Source organism: Cherax quadricarinatus, chromosome 33, assembly GCF_038502225.1.
Source record: "Cherax quadricarinatus isolate ZL_2023a chromosome 33, ASM3850222v1, whole genome shotgun sequence".
NCBI classification, from domain to species: Eukaryota; Metazoa; Arthropoda; class Malacostraca; order Decapoda; family Parastacidae; genus Cherax; species Cherax quadricarinatus.
The window spans coordinates 13,925,865-13,947,206 of NC_091324.1; the positions used below are offsets into that span (position 1 = coordinate 13,925,865).

The 21,342-nt window shown below is 38.9% G+C and overlaps 1 protein-coding gene across 4 annotated transcripts in view; it reads left to right on the plus strand.

Moving 5' to 3' along the window:
* LOC138853541 (solute carrier family 2, facilitated glucose transporter member 1-like) overlaps positions 1-21,342 on the plus strand; it is a 366,551-nt gene that overhangs the window by 331,987 nt on the left and 13,222 nt on the right. For 3 of the 4 annotated variants that reach the window (XM_070090831.1, XM_070090832.1, XM_070090833.1), the window contains 2 exons: positions 17,550-17,648; positions 19,671-19,822. In XM_070090831.1, the coding sequence (XP_069946932.1) occupies positions 17,550-17,648; positions 19,671-19,822 (251 nt within the window). Of the gene's footprint in view, positions 1-12,265; positions 12,480-17,549; positions 17,649-19,670; positions 19,823-21,342 lie in introns of those variants that run through there. The other variant, XM_070090834.1, reaches the window with a different exon arrangement.

The following is a 21,342-nucleotide window of genomic DNA, read 5'->3' on the forward strand; positions in this document are numbered from 1 at the left end:
CACTGGTTCACTTACTACCAGTGGTGTACCAAGTAACACTGGTTCACTTACTACCAGTGGTATACCAAGCAACACTGGTTCACTTACTACCAGTGGTGTATCAAGCAACACTGGTTCACTTACTACCAGTGGTGTACCAAGTAACACTGTTTCACTTACAACCAGTGGTGTACCAAGCAACACTGGTTCACTTACTACCAGTGGTGTACCAAGCAACACTGGTACACTTACTACCAGTGGTGTATCAAGCAACACTGGTTCACTTACTACCAGTGGTATATCAAGCAACACTGGTTCACTTACTACCAGTGGTGTATCAAGCAACACTGGTTCACTTACTACCAGTGGTGTATCAAGCAACACTGGTTCACTTACTGTCAGTGGTGTATCAAGTAACACTGGTTCACTTACTACCAGTGGTGTATCAAGTAACCTCGAACACTGGTAGGTAGGGCTCAGTCAGTATTTCAGATTGAAAAAAAAAAAGAGAAAAAAGTGTTATTGCAGTGTGACTGGTTTAGAGCTGAGATGGGGTTGTGGCGAGATTGAATAGAAAATGTGTAGTCGAAACGTGATTGGCTGAGAGTTAAGGTGCGGTTCTGACGTTCCTATCAATTGCTGAGGTTGTCTTGTTATGATTGGCTGAAAGCTAAGGTGTGGTCGTGACGTTATTACCGAGGGCTGAGGCAGTTCTTGATATGACTGGCTGAGAGCTAAGGCGTGGTCGTGACGTTATTACCAAGGGCTGAGGCAATCCTTGATATGATTGGCTGAGAGTAAGGCTGGTCGTGATGAGGTTGGCTGAGAACTAAGGTGTGGTCGTGACGTTACTATCAAGTGCTGAAGTTGGTCGTGATATGATTGGCCGAGAGTAAGGCTGGACGGTATATGACTGAGAGCTAAGGTGTGACCTTGATGTTAATACCGAGTTCTGAAGCGGGTCGTGATGTGACTGGCTGAAAGTGTGACTAATCATACTGGTATTGTCTGAGTGAGGTGTGGTCGTGATGTGATTACCTGAACTTGAGGTGTGGCCTTTATACAAGTGGTTGGGACCATAGGAAATGTATTAATATTGGTAGAATTACCGACAATATGTTAGGTAAAAGGACACAAATGCAGCTAATGTAACATTTTATTGTAGCAACGTTTCTTCTCTCCAGGCTTGACAAAGCTCCTGGAGAGCGAAACGTTGCCACAATAAAATGTTACATTAATTCCATTTGTGTCCTCTTACTTAAAATTATAGGAAATGCCACGAAGTGTGATCGTAGCTTCAGTTCAAAGATGGCGCTTTATCACTAGCAACTGCAATCTGCTTAGGTATAACTATTAGTGTTAGAAAAATAATTGTGCTATGAAATTAAGTGTAATGTTTTCAGCAATTAACTTTTTAATTGAATTTCACTTATAATTATGTAACCGTAAAAGTTGATACTTTTCACTATATATTTTTTCTTCTGAAATGAATTTCCATTTAGATACATTATGTATTTAATTGTATTACAAATTATGGAATGTATTTGATGTATAAATTTCAATTACATTTTATGACTTAAGATCCTTGTCAGGAAGCACTCGTCCTGTTTCTTGACGAACAGAGTACTACCACCACTGAGAACAGTACATATATTCTGAAGACTGTATCTTAGTAAAGTGTATGCACTGAGAGCAGCAGTGTATCTACACTTGGAGGGGTGTATATCTCAGTATGCATACACACGTAGTTTACTTTAATCCCTATATTAATGATTGAATAATACTTGACTGGTGGTATACAGGTGACATTCAACCTCAATGACATTCGTGTAAACAGTTGTCTTTAAACCCAGCAGACCAAACCATTACAGTATCTTATTTCTCAAGATCTTGTTACTCTTCCTAGACTAATTCGACGAACCCAGGAACACTTCAGTTAAGGCCATATATAAAGATTTCCTTCGTCTGTAATATGCAAACATCAGTGAGATGTTTTAGTTATGTTAATTGACCGGAATAAGAAGGAGGAATATTTACATTGTTATTGGACAAGAAGTGTTTAGGTCATAAACTCACTTACCTGAATTTCGATTATACGTTATTCAAGGTGCTTTCTAATACTAAATTATGATTGGATTAACGCAGCAGTGGAATGTGATTTTTCGAGGAGGGAAGTGTGGTGTTTAAATTTAAGAATGAAGATGTGATTGGCTGAGAAGGCAACCCATCCTATTTTTTTTTTTTTTTTTTTTTTTGCGTTCGCGAAAAATGCACGCTCAAGATTTTACAATGCACCCAGCGTTACCAGGCGTAAGCCAAACGTTGTTTTTAATTTCATTATTAAGTTACCAAAAGAGCTTTTTCCCATAGACCCAAATTATAACCGTTTTTATTGCTCAACCCATTTAATATTGTAAAATTTATATAATAAAAATCGAGCAGTATAATATAATTAAGTTTAAATAACAGAAGTCCTAAGGTTATACTTCGACTTTATATATATATATATATATATATATATATATATATATATATATAGATATATATATATATAGATATATATATATATATAGAGAGATTAAATCTGGAGTATCTGAGAGAGTTAGAGCAAAGGAAGGGGTAGCAGTAATGTTAAATGATCAGTTATGGAAGGAGAAAAGAGAATATGAATGTGTAAATTCAAGAATTATGTGGATTAAAGTAAAGGTTGTATGCGAGAAGTGGGTCATAATAAGCGTGTATGCACCTGGAGAAGAGAGGAATGCAGAGGAGAGAGAGAGATTTTGGGAGATGTTAAGTGAATGTATAGGAGCCTTTGAACCAAGTGAGAGAGTAATTGTGGTAGGGGACCTGAATGCTAAAGTAGGAGAAACTTTTAGAGAGGGTGTGGTAGGTAAGTTTGGGGTGCCAGGTGTAAATGATAATGGGAGCCCTTTGATTGAACTTTGTGTAGAAAGGGGTTTAGTTATAGGTAATACATATTTTAAGAAAAAGAGGATAAATAAGTATACAAGATATGATGTAGGGCGAAATGACAGTAGTTTGTTGGATTATGTATTGGTAGATAAAAGACTGCTGAGTAGACTTCAGGATGTACATGTTTATAGAGGGGCCACAGATATATCAGATCACTTTCTAGTTGTAGCTACACTGAGAGTAAAAGGTAGATGGGATACAAGGAGAATAGAAGCATCAGGGAAGAGAGAGGTGAAGGTTTATAAACTAAAAGAGGAGGCAGTTAGGGTAAGATATAAACAGCTATTGGAGGATAGATGGGCAAATGTGAGCATAGGCAATGGGGTCGAAGAGGTATGGGGTAGGATTAAAAATGTAGTGTTAGAGTGTTCAGCAGAAGTTTGTGGTTACAGGAAAGTGGGTGCAGGAGGGAAGAGGAGCGATTGGTGGAATGATGATGTAAAGAGAGTAGTAAGGGAGAAAAAGTTAGCATATGAGAAGTTTTTACAAAGTAGAAGTGATGCAAGGAGGGAAGAGTATATGGAGAAAAAGAGAGAGGTTAAGAGAGTGGTGAAGCAATGTAAAAAGAGAGCAAATGAGAGAGTGGGTGAGATGTTATCAACAAATTTTGTTGAAAATAAGAAAAAGTTTTGGAGTGAGATTAACAAGTTAAGAAAGCCTAGAGAACAAATGGATTTGTCAGTTAAAAATAGGAGAGGAGAGTTATTAAATGGAGAGTTAGAGGTATTGGGAAGATGGAGGGAATATTTTGAAGAATTGTTAAATGTTGATGAAGATAGGGAAGCTGTGATTTCGTGTATAGGGCAAGGAGGAATAACATCTTGTAGGAGTGAGGAAGAGCCAGTTGTGAGTGTGGGGGAAGTTCGTGAGGCAGTAGGCAAAATGAAAGGGGGTAAGGCAGCCGGGATTGATGGGATAAAGATAGAAATGTTAAAAGCAGGTGGGGATATAGTTTTGGAGTGGTTGGTGCAATTATTTAATAAATGTATGGAAGAGGGTAAGGTACCTAGGGATTGGCAGAGAGCATGCATAGTTCCTTTGTATAAAGGCAAAGGGGATAAAAGAGAGTGCAAAAATTATAGGGGGATAAGTCTGTTGAGTGTACCTGGTAAAGTGTATGGTAGAGTTATAATTGAAAGAATTAAGAGTAAGACGGAGAATAGGATAGCAGATGAACAAGGAGGCTTTAGGAAAGGTAGGGGGTGTGTGGACCAGGTGTTTACAGTGAAACATATAAGTGAACAGTATTTAGATAAGGCTAAAGAGGTCTTTGTGGCATTTATGGATTTGGAAAAGGCGTATGACAGGGTGGATAGGGGGGCAATGTGGCAGATGTTGCAAGTGTATGGTGTAGGAGGTAGGTTACTGAAAGCAGTGAAGAGTTTTTACGAGGATAGTGAGGCTCAAGTTAGAGTATGTAGGAAAGAGGGAAATTTTTTCCCTGTAAAAGTAGGCCTTAGACAAGGATGTGTGATGTCACCGTGGTTGTTTAATATATTTATAGATGGGGTTGTAAGAGAAGTAAATGCGAGGGTCTTGGCAAGAGGCGTGGAGTTAAAAGATAAAGAATCACACACAAAGTGGGAGTTGTCACAGCTGCTCTTTGCTGATGACACTGTGCTCTTGGGAGATTCTGAAGAGAAGTTGCAGAGAGTGGTGGATGAATTTGGTAGGGTGTGCAAAAGAAGAAAATTAAAGGTGAATACAGGAAAGAGTAAGGTTATGAGGATAACAAAAAGATTAGGTGATGAAAGATTGAATATCAGATTGGAGGGAGAGAGTATGGAGGAGGTGAACGTATTCAGATATTTGGGAGTGGACGTGTCAGCGGATGGGTCTATGAAAGATGAGGTGAATCATAGAATTGATGAGGGAAAAAGAGTGAGTGGTGCACTTAGGAGTCTGTGGAGACAAAGAACTTTGTCCTTGGAGGCAAAGAGGGGAATGTATGAGAGTATAGTTTTACCAACGCTCTTATATGGGTGTGAAGCGTGGGTGATGAATGTTGCAGCGAGGAGAAGGCTGGAGGCAGTGGAGATGTCATGTCTGAGGGCAATGTGTGGTGTGAATATAATGCAGAGAATTCGTAGTTTGGAAGTTAGGAGGAGGTGCGGGATTACCAAAACTGTTGTCCAGAGGGCTGAGGAAGGGTTGTTGAGGTGGTTCGGACATGTAGAGAGAATGGAGCGAAACAGAATGACTTCAAGAGTGTATCAGTCTGTAGTGGAAGGAAGGCGGGGTAGGGGTCGGCCTAGGAAAGGTTGGAGGGAGGGGGTAAAGGAGGTTTTGTGTGCGAGGGGTTTGGACTTCCAGGAGGCATGCATGAGCGTGTTTGATAGGAGTGAATGGAGACAAATGGTTTTTAATACTTGACGTGCTGTTGGAGTGTGAGCAAAGTAACATTTATGAAGGGATTCAGGGAAACCGGCAGGCCGGACTTGAGTCCTGGAGATGGGAAGTACAGTGCCTGCACTCTGAAGGAGGGGTGTTAATGTTGCAGTTTAAAAACTGTAGTGTAAAGCACCCTTCTGGCAAGACAGTGATGGAGTGAATGATGGTGAAAGTTTTTCTTTTTCGGGCCACCCTGCCTTGGTGGGAATCGGCCAGTGTGATAATAAATAATAAAAAATCTTTAATAAGGCCTCATTTAGATTATGCTGCTCATTTCTGATGTTCATATTACAGAATGGTCATAAATAAACTGAAAAACATACGTTGAAGGATGACAAAGGTCATTCCATGTCTGAGAAACGTTTCCTACTAAGATAAAATAAAGACACTGAATTTGGGGTCTCTGGCAAGATTTAAATTGTGAGATATTATTGATGTGTACAAATGAAAAGCAGGAATAAACAGAGGGTATATAAATAACATTCTGAAAATATCTATCTGAAATTGGACAAATTTAAATTTAGAAAGGATATAGAGAAGTGTTTTAACAGTAGACCTACAGACGAGTGGAAACGAACTTTGTGTAACTTTATATGTAGGTTGGGCAGGTGCATGTGTGGGTGGGAGTTGGACCTACCTAGTAGTGGCCAATAGGCAATTTTTTTTTTTCGTGTTTACATTATATTATTTTACTGAAGAAAGCCAAAAATCACTTTTTTTAACAATTTACGGATAAAATGACGATGTGCGATGCAAAAGCTGTTTATCATTATATTCTGAATTAAACTGAATTAAACTTTGACTAAGCTTATACTAAATGATGGTTAATATACGTTATTGTAACTTAACCAAGAACAACAAATATGAATTTAAATAAAATTCGTGCACGAAGAAAATAAACAAATGGCAGTTCAGCAATAATGCAACTTATAAGCGGAGAACAAGTTAAAGAAAATAGTCGTGACATTTAAATCTAAGCAGCAGTAGGATGTGACTGGCGGAGAGGGAGGTGTGACGTTTAAATTTTGGCAGCAATGACTGTGATTGGCGGAGAGGGAGGTGTGACGTTTAAATTTTGGCAGCAATGACTGTGATTGGCGGAGAGGGAGGTGTGACGTTTAAATTTTGGCAGCAGTGAATATGATTGGCGGAGAGGGAGGTGTGACGTTTAAATTTTGGCAGCAGTGAATATGATTGGCGGAGAGGGAGGTGTGATGTTTAAATTTTGGCAGCAGTGAATATGATTGGCGGAGAGGGAGGTGTGACGTTTAAATTTTGGCAGCAGTGAATATGATTGGCGGAGAGGGAGGTGTGACGTTTAAATTTTGGCAGGAATGACTGTGATTGGCGGAGAGGGAGGCGTGACGTTTAAATTTTGGCAGCACTGAATGTGATTGGTGGAGAGGGAGGTGTGACGTTTAAATTTTGGCAGGAATGACTGTGATTGGCGGAGAGGGAGGTGTGACGTTTAAATTTTGGCAGCAGTGAATATGATTGGCGGAGAGGGAGGTGTGACGTTTAAATTTTGGCAGGAATGACTGTGATTGGCGGAGAGGGAGGCGTGACGTTTAAATTTTGGCAGCACTGAATATGATTGGCGGAGAGGGAGGTGTGACGTTTAAATTTTGGCAGGAATGACTGTGATTGGCGGAGAGGGAGGTGTGACGTTTAAATTTTGGCAGCAGTGAATATGATTGGCGGAGAGGGAGGTGTGACGTTTAAATTTTGGCAGGAATGACTGTGATTGGCGGAGAGGGAGGTGTGACGTTTAAATTTTGGCAGCAGTGAATATGATTGGCGGAGAGGGAGGTGTGACGTTTAAATTTTGGCAGCAATGACTGTGATTGGCGGAGAGGGAGGTGTGACGTTTAAATTTTGGCAGCAATGACTGTGATTGGCGGAGAGGGAGGATTGACGTTTAAATTTTGGCAGCAGTGAATATGATTGGCGGAGAGGGAGGTGTGACGTTTAAATTTTGGCAGGAATGACTGTGATTGGCGGAGAGGGAGGTGTGACGTTTAAATTTTGGCAGCAATGACTGTGATTGGCGGAGAGGGAGGTGTGACGTTTAAATTTTGGCAGCAGTGAATATGACTGGCGGAGAGGGAGGTGTGACGTTTAAATTTTGGCAGGAATGACTGTGATTGGCGGAGAGGGAGGCGTGACGTTTAAATTTTGGCAGCACTGAATATGATTGGCGGAGAGGGAGGTGTGACGTTTAAATTTTGGCAGGAATGACTGTGATTGGCGGAGAGGGAGGTGTGACGTTTAAATTTTGGCAGCAGTGAATATGATTGGCGGAGAGGGAGGTGTGACGTTTAAATTTTGGCAGGAATGACTGTGATTGGCGGAGAGGGAGGTGTGACGTTTAAATTTTGGCAGCAGTGAATATGATTGGCGGAGAGGGAGGTGTGGCGTTTAAATTTTGGCAGCAATGACTGTGATTGGCGGAGAGGGAGGTGTGACGTTTAAATTTTGGCAGCAATGACTGTGATTGGCGGAGAGGGAGGTGTGACGTTTAAATTTTGGCAGCAGTGAATATGATTGGCGGAGAGGGAGGTGTGACGTTTAAATTTTGGCAGCAATGACTGTGATTGGCGGAGAGGGAGGTGTGACGTTTAAATTTTGGCAGCAATGACTGTGATTGGCGGAGAGGGAGGTGTGACGTTTAAATTTTGGCAGCAGTGAATATGACTGGCGGAGAGGGAGGTGTGACGTTTAAATTTTGGCAGCAATGACTGTGATTGGCGGAGAGTTTGGCAGCAGTGAATATGACTGGCGGAGAGGGAGGTGTGACGTTTAAATTTTGGCAGCAATGACTGTGATTGGCGGAGAGAGAGAGAGGTGTGACGTTTAAATTTTGGCAGCAATGACTGTGATTGGCGGAGAGGGAGGTGTGACGTTTAAACTTAGGTAGCACCTGGATGCGACTGTCTGCGACATGTCATGAAAGTTAACAATTATGAGCGGCGTTACTGTAATGTGAATAGTTGGACACATGTATGATATACATTAAGCGACGTGAGATGAGTAGCCAAGGGAAGGGTGTGATGTGTGGGTAGCTAAGGGTAAAATATGAGAACTGCTTTGATATGCGATGGCCAGAAGTGTGTCTCAATAAATACTGAAAGTTTATTTCTTCTTGATGTTTAGTGTACAGCCAAGCTGCAGTCAGTGGGGTTAAAGAGCAACTCTTGCATCATGCTGGAAAATGTTATCACATTACCGAGCCTAGAACTTTCTCTGCTGGTATCTATTACAACTTGACTTTTAAATATTGTGGGCTCTTACGTTTAATGAGAGATATATTTATATAAGCGATCTAAGTCATATTTGTATGATAAAAAAAATAATACCTTGAATGTAAAAATTCTAAATAAAAGTTGCTTGAGTATTTTTTTTTCGTTTGGGAAGATAAATGAAAGCCTGAGCGATTAAGAAGACTTAAGGAGAGAAAAAGTAAGTATTAAGGGTAAGAAAGTGCAGTAAGGTATTTAAAGATGGAAAGACAGATAAAATAAGTAACTCCGGTAAAAATACACAAGTGGCGAAATTTTTTTAATATAAAGCAAATGTGAGAATGAGAAAAGATATCTTATGCTTATTTTCATGGGAACGTGCTGTTGTGTCTAATTATTTTACCCGAAATTTTGGTATTTCTCACTTATTGTTTTAGAAATAAGTAATGTAATTTTTGTGTTTGTAAATAGACGATCTTCACATTGTGTTATCATAGAGAAATTCTGTATGATCACTTTGGATTTCTTTAGCGATAAACTATGGGGGTACTTTGTATTTCTTTGTATTTCATTGCAAATGGTATTAAGTAACCCGGTCATCCTTTGTTGATGATCATCCAGAACCACTTTATGTGTATGTCCCTCATGGAATAAATTTTGAGCAGTGAATTTACATTCATCATCATCATTATTATTATAGGGAATCGCTAGAATCCTTAATAATGTCTATACAGCACATGAGGGATGGGAGGTCATCAGGTTTGATCTCAGGAAGGAGAGGTGACTCCATTTCCTTGGATCAAACCCCTTCACTAGCAATATAATTAGATACTCGGATATATTAATAGCATGTCTGCCCTTTGAAATATATCTTGCATTTCAGCTTGTCTTACATCGCACTGATGATCGCATTAGCTTTAAGGATTGACACTTATTGACGGAGTATTTTAGAGGCTTGAAGGAACTTGCATGAATTGATTGGTTTATTAGTTTCAAGACCTGTCGACTACACGAATGTCATTAAAGCTGCATGTTACCTGTTCGCAGCCAGTCAAGGATGCTTTAATCTCTAAAATATGCATTACTGTAAACTCTTAGCATATATACACTAAAAGATACGCACTTCCTGGAAGTTACCTGACGTTGTAACAACAATGGCGAATCAATGAATATGGTATAGCGGGTGCTCGTCGAAGAGTTCCCATATTTCATACATTTCTTATGAATAGTTAATAGTATTGGTAATATGTATCGCAAATAGTAAGATAAGATAATATACCTTGTTTTATCCCAATACAGTGTTCATATATATTGTGCACACCCTGATAGAAGGGTCGTCATTTATTTTATTGTATTTAGTATATAGTGAGTGGTAAGGCAGGTAAGACCGTAATGTATTGGTGGGATGTTGCAAGCTGGGCGGGTATACAAACTAGCCAGTTCTAGTTTAAACTAAGACATGAACGTGCACTCGCGCACCAAGGTTAACAAGAACATAGACAACCATCACAAGTAAGCATAACATTCAATTTTAACATGCATACAACGTTGTGAAGAAAAGACACGTTGCAAAACAAGCCTTTATCGGAGCAGTGTTTCTGCGTAGCGAAACATTGTCCTATCAGTGTTTCTTTTCTTTAGTGTTGCTCGTAGTCACTATCTGGTGTACTGTGTACATTCTCACGCTCCACGATTTTGTCAGGATGCGCCCCGCATCCTGACAAAAAATTTCCTTTGTATAATCAGTTTTCCAAGAATCAGTTTTATCAGACGTCATACGACATCCACGGGATTCAACTCCTCTCCCTCTAGTTTTATTTTTTTTAATCATGTGCTCTTTGACACGCAATCACTGTTGGTACTTAGGTGACCCGTAGCTCGATCGCTAGTGCACTCAGCTCACACACTGAGGTCCTGAATTCGAATCTTCACCGGTACGGCTGGAAAACATTAGGGACGTGTTTGCATAAGACACCTGTTGTCCCTGTTGACCCATCAGTAAAATGAGTACCTGGGCGTAAGTCGACTGGTGTGGGTCTCATCCTGGGACAAAAAACTGACCTAATTTATTCGAAATGCACTGCATAACAAGGGGCTTTTTATATAGTAGTATGCCATTGATGTCAGCTAGACCTGTATACCATGTACATGTACTCGTAGTAAATAAAGATATTATTATTATTATTATTATTATTATTATTATCTATTTTTAGTTTTTGTTCATTGCTGCTTCCGAGGTTCGGCCTCGCCAGCTATGCCATTAAAACCTACCATCCTGGCACCTGCGCCACTAGTCCAGGAGAGACTATAATTATTGGGCAGTTGAACTCGGGTTTATTCAAGTTTAAATTCAGAAATAAAAGCCTTGTCTTTGACCACAGCTTGGGCTCAGAATTTGATGAAAATACTTGTTTATGTCTGGCTCACGCGTGAGCGGTGAATGCCCTCAATGTGACGTTAAAATCAGCCTCTCTATCTTTTTGCTCACACACACACATACCTACCTACCTACCTATTGTCCCATGTGAGGCAGTTCTAACTCACAACCACAGCCCCACACACACCCACTCATGTGCCCGTCCAGCCTATACATAAAGCTACTCTAAGTTCTTCAGTGACTCTATCTGGGAGTTTGTTCCAATACTCTACAACTCCATCTCTGAATTCAGGCCTTTGTTGATAATGGTTTTCGGTCAGTCTGCTTTGATTTCTCAGGTTATCCTAGGTTAATAATTCGTGGTAAGTCTTCCGTCAGTGAGGGGGTTGTTGATCCAAGGAATTGAGTTTATCCTCCCCTTCCTTATGTCGAACCTGAATGTTTCCCCATTCGCTGTATAATCCTGATAGGTTTAGCGTTTCCCCTTTATGATAATAATAATAATAACATTAATAATAATAATCGAGGTAAGTCTTGTCAAGGAGAGAGAGAGAGAGAGATTTAACAATTACTAACCTAGGGTAACCCAGGTGGGAATGATCCTGCTGCAGTTACACATATACAGGATAGCTATAAAATGGAGCTTAAAACCAGAAATGTTTATACAAGCCTCTGAAGCTTTTACTCATACACCTGTGTTTGCACATGTCTGTGAATGTATGTGTTCACCATACAAAAATGTAGTTGGTTGTACCGCCTAAGAGGCTAAGTTTATTGTGTACTCAATGCTTATCCAGAGCGGCAAAAAATCGAGATCATCAAAATAGTTTTCTTGTCAATATATATACTGTATATTTATAAATTATAATACTCGTGACTAGACACGAGGAAACGTCTTTTTATTTTAATTTTCTTCCTGTAATAGCACGGGAAAAGTCAGCCCCTGTTGCCTCAGAGTAAAGATGGCAAATATACAGTTTGCGGTAGGCAAGGCTTTGTCAGCTGATGCATAAGTAAGCCGGGAGCAGATTTAGCCAAACCCGCCCACCCTGTGTCACGCGCCAACTTTCCTTGCACTTCTTCACATGACTTTTACATTTTATTCAGTGTAAACTCTAACAGATATTAAGCAAGTTAGATGTAATGCATATTATGCCACTCGAAAGGGAAGGATAGGTTGCACATTAGGAGCCCGCATCACCTAAGCTCCTCCTCCTGCGACGTCACATTATACCCGCCCACCACCAACCTCACTCCGCTGAGCCGGCAACTTAGAGCCGAGGCTATTTATAAGGTAACACGCCTAGCTGCTGGGCTTCAGTTGTCACTAGACACTCCACTGGTAGCAGAGTGTAAGAGTACAGCAAGTCAACACCCGGGTGCAGAAAGGAAGTGTTATCATCAGTGAACAGAAATCACAGAAGAGCTCGAGCACATTATCTGGAAGCATTTGTTTGTTTTATCTGTTGTATAGATTGCCACTCTAAGAAGACATCATGGTTATTATGAAAGTAGGGGTAAGTTATCCCTACTTGCTTTGCACTTAGGTGCGATCGAAAGAGTGCTTTAGTTTTAAGAAAGGAAATACTTTGTTTTGCGGATGGATGACACTGAGGTCGGAAGTGTATAAAGCTTAAAACTTTCTGCATAGTAAGGAACTTAGTGCACGAATTTATTGAGAATGAATGATTTTTCTCAAAGATAATACAAGAGACCGGTAAATCCCACACCGACCTACAATGAAACGCTGAGTAGAATATATTGCATATTTGGGTCTCCGTTTTTCATTTCTCATACACTTAGGAGTTACCTTTTCATTGCTTAATGTTTATGACATTTATATCATAATACGAGAGATTACTATTTTTGTGACGACCATCAGGTAAGGCCGTGTTAAAAAAAATTATCGATTTACAGAAAGAGTCAAGTTTATCATACTCTGTATAAGATTGTAGGGGTTGTTTCTAAGAATTTTGGCTACCTTTTTATGATTAAGCTTGTATGTTGCTGAAGACAATGTATCCGAGAGAATACCGGATGTGTGTGTGTGTGTGTGTGTGTGTGTGTGTGTGTGTGTGTGTGTGTGTGTACTCACCTGTATGTGAGTGTAGGGGTCGAGTTGTAGTTCGTGTGTACTCGCCTTTATGTGGTTTCAGGGGTCGAGTCAGTTCGTGTGTACTCAACTATATGTGGTTGCAGGGGTCGAGTGTGTGTGTGTGTGTGTGAGAAAGAGATAAGGGAATTAAGTTCAAGTGTGAGAGGTGACGAATAGTTAGGAGATAAGGTGTAATGAAGAATGAGGGAAATAATTAAGTGTGAAGGATAGTGAGGTAAAGAAAGTATGTGGGAAGGGAGGAAGAAGACTATTCTGATTATTAACCTCTGAGGATTAATAACCCAAGAGAGCCAAATGTGGCTCTTACCAAGGACTCCTTAGGTCCCTCCACATGGTGCGACCCATAACCGTCGACTAAGTCCTGGGTATCTACTTTATGACAATTGGATAGGGGCAGTACATCCCTCCTTGCCCAGGATTGAACCCAGGTACATCGGTTGTGAGTCGAACGCGCTATCACTGGCCTACGAAGGAGAATGAAAGATGCGAGGGTGAGAGTGGTATGAGGGAGAGATAGCTGTGTAGGAGAGTAAGAGGTGTGAGAAAGATTTAGAATGCGAGAAGTGTGGGGAGAGCAAATGGGAGGTGTGAGGAAGGAGTCAGAGGTGTGAGGGAGAAGGAGTCAGAAGTGTGAGGGAGAAGGAGTCAGAGGTGTGAGGTAGGATAAAAAAGGTGTGAGAGAGAGAAAAAGTGTGGTATAAGCTTCCTGTACCGGCCAGCCACGTTGGCAAAATAAGTTGTCTCCCTCCACCTCCCACACACCATTCTGTCCCTTCTCCCCCCCCCCTCTCTCTCTCTCTCTCTCTCTCTCTCTCTCTCTCTCTCACACACACACACACACACACACACACCGTTCTCCATCGTTGATCGTTGTCTCCCTCACATTTTATAAACATGCGTTACGGAGTAGTTTGAGTGAACTCAAGGCTTTGTTATTGCTTACTTTTATAGAAGCACTTTTAAAATTAAAATAGGCACAGAGAAAAAAGTCATGCAGTTTTAACACTAACTTTTTATTAGTGTTCAATAAGGTTTCTGTAAGCATTCTTATATTTGTTCTTATACTTTCAACTCATCTTTATTTTTTATTACTTATTATTGAAATTTGCGAAGACTGGACGAGATCACTAAAATAGCGATGCAGTCTCTTCCATAAACTGCAGTAATCAAAATGACTAGAATAATTATTAAGTTATAACTAGTTAAATTTTAATTAACTTGTCGGTAATGCATTGTGCCTAAACTTTTGCACGGGTGAGGATCCCAGAGAGCACAGGTTTACCAGGGTTGTTAACCCCTATCACCTATCATGTGTTCAGATATTAGCAATTATACATACCTTCCCTATTCCGCACAGATTCTGTAGTGTAGTTCAGTGAGAATGCCATCCACGTATCACGGATTTGATCCCACATGTCGCCGTCTTTACACATTCATCGTGTAATAATAATAATAATAATAATAATAATAATAATAATATATTTACTACAAGTACATCTACAAGGTATACAGGCCTAGCTGACATTAATGACCTACTACTAAATAGAAAGCCGCTTGTTATGCAGAGCATTTCGGGCAAATTAGGTTAGTTTTGTCCCAGGATGCGACCCACACCAGTCGACTAATACCATCCAGGTACCCATTTTACTGATAGGGAACATAGACAACCGGTGTAAAGAAACACGCCTAATGTTTCTACCCTCGCCAGGAATCGAACCCGGACTTTCACCGTGTGAAACGAGAGCTTCAGCCACCAGGTCACAGGGTTGCTTGTGTTTAAAACTCGCTCCATCATTGTGTTTTGTTCTTAAAACAAGGAGCACTGCAAGATGTTTACTTGTCCATGATAAGCAAGTCTTAGATCCACACGGTGATAGTGGTAGGAAGCCCCCTAACACATTCGTTATCGCTCTTTTCCTAGATGCCTTTCTAGAAGGGCGTAGACATCATGGTCCAATGATGACCACCTAACCACAACATCCACACCAGGCTTTCGTCATTTGGGATATATAGCAAAAGTATTGCGTACTTTGATGTAGAGTGTGAAGGTTCGAATCCTGCTGTGGACAGAGATAATGTTTGTGTATATGTATGTATGTATATGTAAATATATATATATATATATATATATATATATATATATATATATATATATATATATATATATATATACATATATATATATATATATATATATATATATATATATATATATATATATATATATATATAATACACACACAAGGAAAGGTTGAGGGAAATCAGCCTGACGACACTGGAAGACAGACAGGAGGGTCAGGGGAGACATGATAGCGACATACAAAATACTGCGTGGAATAGATAAGGTGGACAGAAACAGGATGTTCCAGAGAGGGGACACAGAAACAAGGGGTCACAATTGGAAGCTGAAGACTCAGACGAGTCACAGGGATGTTAGAAAGTATTTCTTCAGTCACAGAATTGTCAGGAAGTGGAATAGCCTAACAAGTGATGTAGTGGAGGCAGGAACCATACATAGCTTTAAGACGAGGTATGACAAAGCTCTGGAAGCAGAGAGAGAGGACCTAGTAGCGGTCAGTGAAGAGGCGGGACCAAGAACTGTCTCGACCCCTGCAACCACAATTAGGCGAGTACACACACACGCACACGCACACACACGCACACACGCACGCACACACGCACACACACGCACACACACGCGCACACACGCGCACACACGCACGCACACGCACACACACGCACACACGCGCACACACGCACACACACACACGCACACACACACGCACACACACACACGCACACAGATACAGTCATAGTCAGGCAGTGGAATAGCCTAGAAAGTGACGTAGTGGAGGCTGGAACCATACATAGTTTTAAGACGAGGTTTGATAAAGCTCATGGAGCAGGGAGAGACAGGACCTGGAGTTTATCTGGAGAGAGTTCCGGGGGTCAACGCCCCCGCGGCCCGGTCTGTGACCAGGCCTCCTTAGGTCAGTGTCCCAGGATGCGACCCACACCAGTCGACTAACACCCAGGTACCCATTTTACTGATGGGGAACATAGACAACAGGTGGAAAGAAACACGTCCAATGTTTCTACTCTGGCTGGGAATCGAACCCAGGCCCTCACCGTGTGAAGCGAGAGCGTTAACCACCAGGCCACCAGACCTAGTAGCAATCAGTGAAGAGGCGGGGCCAGGAGCTATGAATCGACCCCTGCAACCACAAATAGGTGAGTACACACACACACACACACACACACACCGGACTAGGGCGCTGCCTGAGAATCTTGACCATTCTCAGTAGTAGTTTCGAATCCTGCTGACTGCGATATTTCTTTGTATATACTCTTGTTTCTACGTGGTGCATCGATATAAAAATCGCTTGAGAGGTCAGAACGTACAGGAATAGATTGAAATAGCTTGAATCTATGCTTGAGGCTCACTGACGTGCCCGGGCTGGGACCAGGCTGCCCAGTCTATGTGGCACTTGTGTGGCCGAGTGGACTAGAGCGCTGCCTGAGAATATTGACCATTCTCAGTAGTAGTTTCGAATCCTGCAGACTGCGATCTTTCTTTGTGTATATATCATTTGAATAGATTAGGTTAGGTTGTCTGTTCTGATTTTTTTTAAACCCGTAGGGGTCATTTAGCGCCATGGAAATAGAAAGCATTCAGGTTCGATCCAAGGGGAGGAGATATTCTTCCTTGGATCAAGAGCTCCCCGCCAGCATGAATATACACCTCCCTTGAGAACAGATCAGATTTCAGAATGTTATAAAGGTTGGCATATCTCAGAATTTCCCATGACCTTATTTTTAGAAAGACTTCCTGATACCTTTTTTTTTTTTCCTCTCTCAGATGATTTTTTTCTAAAATCAAATCGTCAGTGTAACCTTTCTGCACAGCTATATATACTAAACGAACAAGAAATGTGATAATCTCTGAAACTGTTACATCAAGGACATCCACATAGTTCCTCTGGTTAACCTTCCACGGCTGACTAGCACCTGCCACAGTGCCACTCCTTTTCCCTGTTATAAGTTTTTTTTTTTTTTTAATGTAGCAAGTTCAGATAACATAAGGGCATAAATAGTAGATAATAGCCATTTGGTGAGGAAAAATTTTGACTTTTTCTATTGAAGTTTCAGGGCCATCTGTATTCTATCTTTATAAGTCTATGGTCTAGACAAACAGTATTTTCGATAAGTGACGCTGCATAGCCCTTGTGGCTTAGCGCTTCTTTTTTATTATAATAATAATAATTCGATAAGTGACCAACTACAGTTCTCTTAATTTTTCAGTACACTATAATTGTACGTATTCTATGCGCACATAGTAGCTATTGCATTTTGCCTGAAAAAAAAAGGTACTGCTTGGGTGAATTTGATATGTAAAGTAAATAATGTGTAGGATTTACAATAGTAAGAATTAAGAATGCTATTAATAGACATGGTGTCTTTTTTTTTTCAGGGACTCAATGCCCGGCTGTCCTATGTGATCATCGCAGCTGCATTTGGTTCAGCATTCCAGCATGGCTTCAACCTTGGGGTGATCAATGCCCCACTCAAAGTGAGTACCTGCCCCACAAATGTATACTGATAATTTCTCAACCATCAGCTTCTCAAAACTTGAACAAATATCAAACGCCTGCACAGTACTGCACAAACACAATAACCGTGGGTCCGGATTTGGCAATAATACACACTTAACTAGCTCTTGCAGCTACCCAGCCACCTGCATACACTTACCAGTACACACTGTTCACATGACTGTTGGCTAACTCAACTTTCTTTTATACTTGATTTTACCTACCATACAGTGCTTGGGGAATGAGATGTAATCAAGTTTGATCCAATCAAGTTAAGGATAGCTCCAGTCCCTTGGATCAAGAGTCCTTTACCAGTATCACAGCACCCCTGTTGAAGTGCTGTAACATATTAGGCTCAATCGACACTGCAAATTTTTAGAATGCGTGGCTTTATATGCATCGAGAAGCATGCCAAGTACAATGTGCTAGGAAATAATTAAGTGGCAGTGTGTTAGTTTGTTAGATTTAGAGCGTATCTAATACTCAGTACACATTAAACTCGGTGTCTGTACTCTTAAGACATAAATATCTTACTTTGTTAATAACAAATTTTATATTATGGGCATACACCATTGCCATCATTTTTATACGGCATCAAATAGCTTGTTACCACCAACTCCCTGAAGGTGACCTTAGTGCTGTGGAATAGATGTATGTTGCACTAATAATGATCATCTTAGTCACATGTATCATATTGACAAGGACAAGGAAACTGGTGCCAAGTTCTTCGCAGACTTGGCACAGCATTCACTTGCTGTGTTCCCACTAGTTGCCAGTGTTCTTCAAATTAACACTCCATTAGTTACAAACAAAAAAAAAAAAATACATTTTGAGGCTTATGTCATAGTTATTTTAGATGGAACTTCCTAGCATGGGAAAGTAGGCCTGCTGCCGTACTCCATTCTTATGTTCCTAATTAAGTAGAGTATTTACCTATAGTATATTAAAAGCAGAAATGATGCATTGTAGCAGTTCTTGTGCATCATTCCGTATGGTTTATCTTCATATAACGGAATAAAAGAGTGCATAGTCTACGTGAAATATGTTATATGAACATTATGATGTAGGTGCAGACTTAAATCAGACATTATCAGATATTTTACTCTAATTTCTGAACTATCCAGACAGCCTTTGCAAGATAACATTTGTTATTTTAGGTTAGGTAATTTAACAACCTAAATTACATAAATGGGAAAATTACATCTGGCAATGAGGATTACAGTTTCTTAATTCGTCGGAATGATACATACGTTCATTTTATTTGGTGCGTGCGAGATGCCAAATTTTGTATGTCAGAATAATTTGGCATTGAGTTGTGATGCAAATCCACCACCCAATCAGAATTTATCCTGGGTGTAACACCTGCATACTAAATTGTGGTTGAATTTCAGCTATTGCAAGGAAACCATTGTATGAAAAAATATCTTGTGTGCCATTTGTATTAGTCATCATAGCACTTACTTTAGTTTTGTATGTCCTATGACCTATATAATAGCATTTCTGCACAATGTGCATTGTAACTTACCTCACTAAACCAGTGCCATTCATCTCAAATTGGTTCCAGTAAGTTGAAATAAATATTTACTTTCGTTTTCTTAGATAATCTTGAAACGAACAAAAATAACACATTAGAAAATGAAGTGTAATTTTAGGACGATTTATTAGGGCCTTCATAGGCCACTCATTTAGTCTCATTTGCATTTAATATGCCATTGCTTGTTAGGTCATTTATTCTTTCCCCTGAAGTACACATTTGTATCTATCATTCCATTATTCGAATCAAACTCAGTTTATCCAGTTTTCCAGGCGTTATCTAACCCTTTGGGTTTAGCTTTTGTTATGAATACAGTGATGATTGATAAGGACACACAAGCAGGAATTGGGAACATTGTCTTAAATGTAGTTTCCAGTTGTTGCTCGTGTGTTACTAACTACAGCTTGTTGGTATTTCTAATACCATCTGCTGTTAGAATAATAATTAATTATAATAATAATTCACACAGCTTATCGGTGACTGGATGAACACCACCAGTTATGACCGGAGCGAGATGTACCTCACTGAGACTGAGAAAACTATGATTATCTCCATCATGGTGTCAATTTACTGCATCGGAGGCATGATTGGTGGAGCCCTCACTGGATTCTTTGCTGAGCGGTGAGCATGATAAAATTAGGCTTCAGCCTTTAATCATGATGAATTAAAAAAAATCGCATATCTTATATGGAAGTAGGTATGTAATTATTAGCTTTTTAAGAGAAATATTTTTTTTTCCTTGAAATCTGTGATGGTAAGAGTGGAAATTATTGTACAGATGAAATTTATTTTAAATTTATTTTTCATCTAATTGTTACCATAGAAAGTAAAGTTCAAACACACCATAGGTATGTATTACCAGATATATTGCTGTACAAAATTTGTTTGTCAATATATATATATATATATATATATATATATATATATATATATATATATTATATATATATATATACATTATAATATATATTATATATATATTATATATATATATATATATATACATTATATATATTATATATATATATATATATATATATATATATATATATATATATATATTATATTTTATATATATATATATATATATATATATATATATATATATATATATATATATATATACATTATATATTATATATATATATATATATATAATTATATATTATATATATATATATATATATACATATATTATATATATATATATATATATATATATATATATATATATATATATATATATATATATATATATATATATATGTTATATATATATATATATATATGTATATATATATATATATATATATATATATATATATATATATATATACATTATATATATATATATATATATATATATATATATTGCAATAAGATCACAGTAAACAGGTGATTTCAAAATATGCAAAACAACCACTCTGAAAGAATAGAGAAATTCCAAGCGCTTTCGTGACTACTCACATTATCAAGGAACTATGAAAGTGAAGCATCCAAGGAAGCTATATAAGTTCCGGCCAGCACCTCACTATCAGATCCCACAACGGTTAAACACGTGACGCGCGGCGAGCCAACTTGGATAGGTCCTTTGCACAACTCACCCCCAAGCTATTTATTTGTCCAGTGTATTATTAAATTCTTCCCAAATTCTATTAATTATAAATGGATCTAATTTATATAAACCAAAGGAAATATTCATATTATTGTCAAAACTGCTTTTTATGAAACAAGATTCAATTATATTCCTGTCGACCATGGACTTGCTTGATACTACTTTCTCAACTTTTTGAAAATCAATTAGATGGTTAAAATCTCTTACATGAATAAATAGAGCATTGGAATCTTGTCCAGTTCTAATGCTATAAGGAATCTTATAGACACATCCATCAGCATTTTGGGGGGAATTCTTTATCAAAAGTTTTTTTTACTGTATCAAGATTTTTGAATACAACTTTAATATTAAAAGTCTTAAGAAGAGAAGGCATATCAACCAAGTTTTCATGGTAAGGGAGAACCAACATATTTTTAGTTGAATAAGGCTGGTTGCCCCTTTTTGGATTATAAAAAGTGTTTCTAGCAACTTTAAAAGATTTATCAATTACATTTCTTGGGTATTTTAAATCATTACCTATTTCATA